Source organism: Taudactylus pleione, unplaced genomic scaffold, assembly GCF_031769625.1.
Source record: "Taudactylus pleione unplaced genomic scaffold, aTauple2 ptg000277l, whole genome shotgun sequence".
In the NCBI taxonomy this organism is placed as follows: domain Eukaryota; kingdom Metazoa; phylum Chordata; class Amphibia; order Anura; family Myobatrachidae; genus Taudactylus; species Taudactylus pleione.
Window position 1 is genome coordinate 4,180,367 of NW_028284679.1, and position 7,963 is coordinate 4,188,329.

General features: G+C 48.2%; 1 protein-coding gene across 1 annotated transcript in view; it reads right to left on the reverse strand.

Moving 5' to 3' along the window:
• The window catches only part of DNMT3A (DNA methyltransferase 3 alpha), a 90,073-nt gene extending 82,893 nt beyond the window's left edge, over positions 1–7,180 (reverse strand). The window contains exons 1-3 of the mRNA XM_088481749.1: positions 7,114–7,180; positions 4,993–5,061; positions 2,030–2,122 (exon numbers count right to left, since the gene is read on the reverse strand). Coding sequence (XP_088337875.1) covers positions 2,030–2,122; positions 4,993–5,061; positions 7,114–7,180 — 229 coding nt within the window. The remainder of the gene's footprint in view (positions 1–2,029; positions 2,123–4,992; positions 5,062–7,113) is intronic.
• Between the last annotated feature and the right edge of the window lie 783 nt (positions 7,181–7,963).

The window sequence follows — 7,963 nt, forward strand, 5'->3', positions numbered from 1 at the left end:
AGGTAAGTAGTGAGAGGGAATAGAGAGAGGGGCAGACAGAGGGAGGCAGGCGATTCGTATTGTAGGGGGTGACAGAGAGGGAAGGGCAGGGTGTGAGAGAGGGGAGCAGGCAGGGAGAGTGGGGGGGGGGGTGAGACGTACAATGGGGTGATATGGAAGCAGGGGCCCAAGGGGAGGGGGGGGGAAGAGATTAATTCGCCATACCCCCACCTCTAAATTCCCAATTCGAGCACTGCTGGTACCTTATCACTTTTTTATCACTTTTCACTCTGTCTCCTAACACTGCTTAGTAACTAGACCCCTCAGTCTCCGAAACAGGAAGAAACCCGTAACATAATGTCTGGAGACTAATCTAGAGTGTGGTAGCTGCTATAAATCTCCCATCACCCCATAACGTAAGCTGAGTACCTGCACCTGCTTTCATAGGAATAATACAGAGTGCGGGGGAGAATACCGCCGATACATCGCCATTTGCAGCCGCTTAGCATTAAAATACTGGTGTCAGTTATTACGAGTTGTAAAGTTTTGCTGTTTGCCCTGTACCAGCGGCTGCAGAGGGGGCAATGATTGTCCGTCACCTGTAGTAACCGCCAGCGCTGAGTGTCCTGCTTTCTGCGCATGAAGGTTATTGATCCGTGCTAAAACCAATCATGTAATGAAAGCATGGCCTACCTATATGACGTGTACAAGTGCACAGGAGGCCTACATGTCTATAACCAAATACACAGTCATTTATAACAACATTTTCATTTGTTTCAGATTATTTTTTTTATTTATTTATTTTATTTTTACTCTCTAATTTTAATTTACTTTTTAATCATTGGAAGTGGAAGCCCGGCCTGTGTATGTACAGGGGCTGGCAAGGTGCCACTCCGGGCCAGAACCTAGTGGTGGCTCTAGGGGCGGGCAAGCAGGGCTATTGCCCAGGGTGCTGCGTCCACAGTGTCCCTGCTAATTAGACAGCGCCTGCCCGCTGCAGCCCCACAATCTGAGACCACCACGCAGCGCCACTTGTTCCCTCCTTCTTTCTTCCCACAATGCCGGTGTGGCACAACCCGTGACGTCATTGCGGGCGCACCTGGCATTCTGGGACAACGTCACTGGGACTGTGATCGCAGAGGAGAGAAGACCCGGCCCGGGGCTGCCGGCTGCGTGACCTTATATAGCTGCACAGACGCGGCCTCCAGTCCCTGCTCAGTGTCAGGAGGATGGAAGGTTCCTGTATGTACAGCAGCTTAGCTGGTGCCATCATAGAATCACTGCAGGGGATGCCCGCCACAAGGAGGCATCACCGGGCACAGGCGCTGGTAGACACTGTGAGAGCTAAGTTGTGACAGGTAGTTGATCTAGAGCGACTTAGACCGACGGGTAGAAGAGACAGCATCCGAAGCGCAGCGCATAACTGTGTGTCAGGGAAGTGCGCCAAAGCACATAGGACGGCTCTCCCGATAAGATCTGTCCTGTGCGACGCTTCCGGACACAGGCACTTCCGAGTTTAACACCCAGAAGTCCCTATGGCGTCCTTCTGCATGGAGTGCGGGGGGAGATGGGAGGTATACTATCGGATCCCTCTTAGGGTAAGAGTCCCGGTAAGAAGTCCATAACCTTCTATTAGGTAACGCTGCCTGAATTCCGGTGCTTAGTACATATGGAAAATGTGGAGAATCCCCCGTTTCAGGGGTTTTACGGCATTTTCCCCCTTAGTACATCCCGGCCATAGTGCGTGTTAGGCCTCAGTACATAGCTCATTATGAGGGAGATGTATCAAACCTTCTAATGAGGACAAGTGGAGGAGTTGCCTGCCCAATGGCAACCAATCAGCTTCTAGCTCTCATTTATGAAGTACATTTTATAGGATTATACCTGGCAGCTGATTGGTTGCTATGGGGAACTTCTCAATAGAAGCTGTGATACACCTCCCCTTATAAGTGTGCCAGCGTGCTCTGCCAGGGCTCTGCATTATCCCCGCCTCAGTCCTGGCTCCGTCCTGGCCAACATTATCAGACAACCTCCCCCCTGCTGAACGCACCTCGCACATGGTCTCCTTTATTAGCCTTCAGCCCTTTACCTGGGCCACCAGCGGAGGACACGTCATCTTCCCACTCCACGTAAACGCAGCCTTCTGCAAGGAGAGACGTAGGGATGAGCTCACCGACCTCCACCTCACTGTGAGGTACTTCAGTATAACATTATCTCTCTCTCTCCCTATGGGTGGGATGCAGCAATGCGTATTAATACTAGGTGAGTATCAGGGGTGTCTGTGATGTCAGCATGAGGTGAGGTGTGATGTCAGCATGAGGTGAGGTGTGATGTCACCATGAGGTGAGGTGTGATGTCAGCATGAGGTGAGGTGTGATGTCAGTATGAGGTGAGGTGTGATGTCACCATGAGGTGAGGTGTGATGTCACCATGAGGTGGGGTGTGATGTCAGCATGAGGTGAGGTGAGATGTCAGCATGAGGTGAGGTGCGATGTCACCATGAGGTGAGGTGCGATGTCACCATGAGGTGAGGTGTGATGTCAGCATGAGGTGAGGTGCGATGTCAGCATGAGGTGAGGTGCGATGTCAGCATGAGGTGAGGTGCGATGTCAGCATGAGGTGAGGTGCGATGTCACCATGAGGTGAGGTGCGATGTCACCATGAGGTGAGGTGTGATGTCAGCATGAGGTGAGGTGTGATGTCAGCATGAGGTGAGGTGTGATGTCACCATGAGGTGAGGTATGATGTCAGCATGAGGTGAGGTGTGATGTCAGCATGAGGTGAGGTGTGATGTCAGCATGAGGTGAGGTGTGATGTCAGCATGAGGTGAGGTGTGATGTCACTATGAGGTGAGGTGTGATGTCACCATGAGGTGAGGTGTGATGTCACCATGAGGTGAGGTGTGATGTCACCATGAGGTGAGGTGTGATGTCACCATGAGGTGAGGTGTGATGTCACCATGAGGTGAGGTATGATAGATGAGTGAGTATGGGGTAGTAATAGAAGTGTGAGGAGACTGTAGATATGTATTATGCCGGTACTCTCTAGAAGTGACATCACCGACATTGGTGGGAGGGGTCAGAGTTCAGACTAACTGTCATGATATGACATCATTTTTATTACACTTCTGCTTTTTTATTTTATATACATATATACATAATGCACTTTGAGATATATACGAGTATACATAAATCTATTATACTACAGTGAAGGACCACCCCTGGGTGCAGCCTCTCTCTCCTCCCATCAGAAGACTGACAGTTTATAATATAGTGTATTATATAAATGATTTAGATATTATGTGTCATAGTCAGGGTGGGGTGCACCATCCTCTATTATGCAGTCAAACACCTGAAAATGCAGTTTTCAGGGGCTTGACTGCATCTCTCATAGGCACTAAGCTTCGGAGAGCAAAGGCGTCCACAACCTGCAGCCGGTGGGTAACACCATCTTCACACGACATCGCCCAGTATAATCTTATGGGCTTTATTCCACATTCAGCTCATTTTTACACAAGGGATCCAATCATATCCCTCCCAGTGCCCCATGTGGCACACAGCGCGTTCTCAGCATGCAGGGGGACTTCTGGCTCATAAACCTGGAAGTCTCTCTATCGCAAAGGAGAGCTGGTATCAGGAGAGCAGTTATCAGGAGAGCTGTTATCAGGAGGAGAGCTGTTATCAGGAGGAGAGCTGTTATCAGGAGAGCTGTTATCAGGAGAGCTGCTATCAGGAGGAGAGCTGTTATCAGGAGACCTGTTATCAGGAGGAGAGCTATTATCAGGAGGAGAGCTGTTATCAGGAGGAGAGCTATTATCAGGAGGAGAGCTGTTATCAGGAGGAGAGCTGTTATTAGGAGGAGAGCTGTTATCAGGAGGAGAGCTATTATCAGGAGGAGAGCTGTTATCAGGAGGAGAGCTGTTATTAGGAGGAGAGCTGTTAACAGCTCTCCTCCTAATAACAGCTCTCCTCCTAATAACAGCTCTCCTGATAACAGCTCTCCTGATAACAGCTCTCCTGATAACAGCTCTCCTGATAATAGCTCTCCTGATAACAGCTTGCCTGATAACAGCTCTCCACCTGATAACAGGTCTCCTGATAACAGCTCTCCTCCTGATAACAGCTCTCCTGATAACAGCTCTCCTGATAACAGCTCTCCTCCTAATATCAGGAGAGCTGTTATCAGGAGGAGAGCTGTTATCAGGAGGAGAGCTGTTATCAGGAGGAGAGCTGTTATCAGGAGGAGAGCTATTATCAGGAGGAGAGCTGTTATCAGGAGGAGAGCTGTTATCAGGAGGAGAGCTGTTATTAGGAGGAGAGCTGTTATCAGGAGGAGAGCTGTTATCAGGAGAGCTGTTATCAGGAGGAGAGCTGTTAACAGGAGAGCTGTTATCAGGAGGAGAGCTGTTATCAGGAGGAGAGCTGTTATCAGGCGAGCTGTTATCAGGCGAGCTGTTATCAGGAGAGCTATTATCAGGCGAGCTGTTATCAGGAGAGCTGTTATCAGGAGAGCTGTTATCAGGAGAGCTATTATCAAGCGAGCTGTTATCAGGAGAGCTGTTATCAGGAGAGCTGTTATCAGGAGAGCTGTCCTTTGCATGAGTGGTGAGACGCATCCCGTCCTCAATGTTATACACTGATGATATAACGCATTCTTTGTACAGTCAGTTCCAGCACTTGTGTATTATACACTGATCACTTATAATGTGAGCTCTCCACTCAACCAGTCATTTTATAATATAAGAAATAATGAATTATCAGACATGGACCTAATCAGCACAATCTCATCCTTGTTACACTATATATCTATATAATACATTGTGTATCTTATAGAGCAAGTGCTTAGCGTATTACATATTACCTGAGTATGAAGGCTGGAAATGTGAAGGACAAATATAAGATATAAATACATAAGTCTGAGTAATACAATAATCCTGGTGAACAGACGGCACCGTCACATGTATCATTAATACGCTAATCTATCAGGGTAACCTCTTCCCAGCGCGTGTCTCACCCACGGCGTCTTCCACATCTGAGATCACAATCACGGACTCCTCATCGCCAGACTCCACGTAAATGTAGCCTTGTGCAGAAGAGAAAGTGTCATTCGTCTCATCGTCTTATATAGCGCAAACCTATTCCACAGCGCTGTACAATCAGGATTGTTGGTGAAAACATTGAGAGTGTCAGCAGCAGGACTATCGCTCATACATACAATATACAGTGACTGATATAATATTAGGTTCTAGGTTACATCTCAGTCTCGTAAAATAATGTCACAATGACAATGAACTGTGACTAATACAACCCAAAATGTTACCTGTAATACTTCATCTTACCACTAGAGGCCCAGACACCTCTAATATCTTATCATCCACACACTCTCACCTCCAGGGTTCCCTGAGACCTCTAACACCTCATAATCCACCCACACTCACCTCTAAGGGCCCCTGAGACCTCTAACACATCATAATCCACCCACACTCACCTCTAAGGGCACATGAGACCTCTAACACCTCATCATCCACCCACTTTCACCTCTAGGGGCCCCTGAGACGTCTAACACCTCAACATTAGTCTACTCTCACCACTAGGGGCCACAATGCCTCTAACACCTCATCATCCACCCACTTTCATCTCTAGGGGCCCGGGAGAAAAAAACTCATAATCCAACCACTTTCACCTTTAGGGGTCCCTGAGACTTCTAACACCTCATCATCCACCCACTCTTACCTCTAGGGGCCCTTGAGATCACTAACAACTCATCATTAGTCCAGTCTCACCACTAGGGACCACAATGCCTCTAACACCTCATCATCCACTCATTTTCACCACTAGGGGCCCCCATAACTTTAACACCACATCATCCACCCACACTCACCTCTAGGTGCCCCTGAGACCTCTAACACCTCATCGTCCACCACTTCTACATCTAGGGGCCCCTGAGACCTCTAACACCTTATCATTCACACACTTTCACCTCTAGGGGCCCCTGAGACCTCTAACACTTTATCATCCGCCAACTCTCACCTCTAGGGGCCCCTGAGACTTCTAACACCTCATTATCCACCCACACTCACCTCCAGGGGTCTCAGAGACTTCTAACACTTCATCATCCACTGATTCTTATCTGTAGGGGCCCCTGAGACCTATAACACCTCATCAGCCATCCACTCTCACCTTTAGGGGCCCCTGAGACCTCTAACACTTTATCATCCACCCACACTCACCTCTAGGGGCCCATGAGATCTCTAACACCTCATCATCCACCCACTCTCAGCACTAGGGGCTGCTGAGATCTCTAATGACTCAACATCCTCCCACTCTCACCACTAATGGCCCAGAAACCTCTAATACCTCATTATCCACCCACTCTCACCACTGGGGGCTGCAATGCCTCTAACATCTCATCATCCACCCACTCTCACCACCAGGGGCCCCAGAGACCTCTAACCCTTCATCATTCACCCACACTCACCTCTAGGGGCCCCTAAGTCCTCTAACACCTCATTATCCACCCACTCTTATGTCTAGGGGCCCCTGACATCTTTTAGGGGCTCCAATACCTCATCATTCACCCAAACTCACCTCTAGGGGTCCCTGAGACCTTTAACACCTCATCATTCTCCCACTCTTATCTGTAGGGGCACCAGGGACCACTAACATTTCAGCATTCACCAACTCTGAGCTCTAGGGGCTCCAATGCCTCATCATACACCTAAACTCACTTGTAGGGGCTCCTGAGACCTGTAACATCTCATTGTTCACCCACTCTCACTTCTAGGGGCCTTAACACCTCATCATCCACCCACTCTCACCTGTAGGGGTCACAGAGACCTCTAACACCTCATCATCCACCCACACTCACCTCTAGGGGCCCCTAAGTCCTCTAACACCTCATTATCCACCCACTCTTATGTCTAGGGGCCCCTGACATCTTTAACTATCTCATCTATTGGGGCCCTGGAGATCTATAGTACCTCTTCCTCCCACTCATGCCACTAGCTGCCCATGTGATCTCAAACAACTCATTCTAATGCTATCTAAGGATCCTTGACCCCTCTAACACATCATCATCAACGATTACCTATTGGGGGCCCATGAGACCTGGAACACCTCATCCTGGTTAACTCACCATCAGGGCCCTGCAGGTCACTGGTCATTGGCTTTGCACAATCAGCTGTGTTCTTCTGTCCATCCATCTCACTGTGTATAAAGAACAGTTATAGTTACATAGGCTTAATCACCCTAAGAATGTTACACACACACATATATAAGTCACTCACAATAATAAATAAATAATGGGGTTTTGGTTCATGGATTGATCAATGCATTTAAGCCTGCAGCCCATATCACGGGACCCCACTTCTCTGCAGGTCCTACACTATCTTTATACTTATGGAAACCTGGTAGCTGCTATCACAGAGTTTACACTGAAAACATGTTACCTGGTTTAAAGCTCACCTGCCAGCTAACTTATAGCTTTTAAAGGCAAAGACAGTCACCAAACATAGCTCCTATCATACTACCAAAAAGGCAGCTGACACAGGTTAATATAAATGAGCTTGCACAGGGGTGCCTGAGCAAGCTATGATCACAAAAAGGCTAATTAAAAATTAACCAAATAAAGTCAGAAATCCACTGCACTCGCCACTTCCAGATTTGGGGTGCAAACCTGCACTCGCCATTCCCAGGACTGGTGACGGCTGAGTTTTCTGTTTTTATTTATTTACGCAATGTGGTCACAAGCCACTTGCACCCCAGTATATATATATATATATATATATATATATATATAGATAGTGAGGTATTAACACAAGAATAGGACGCACTCACTGGCAGATCCCTGGTACAGGACACACTCACTGGCAGATCCCTGGTACAGGGCACACTCACTGGCAGATCCCTGATGCAGGACACACTCACTGGCAGATTCCTGGTACAGGACACTGGAGCTCATTCAGAGTCGGTCGTGAGCGCTGAGC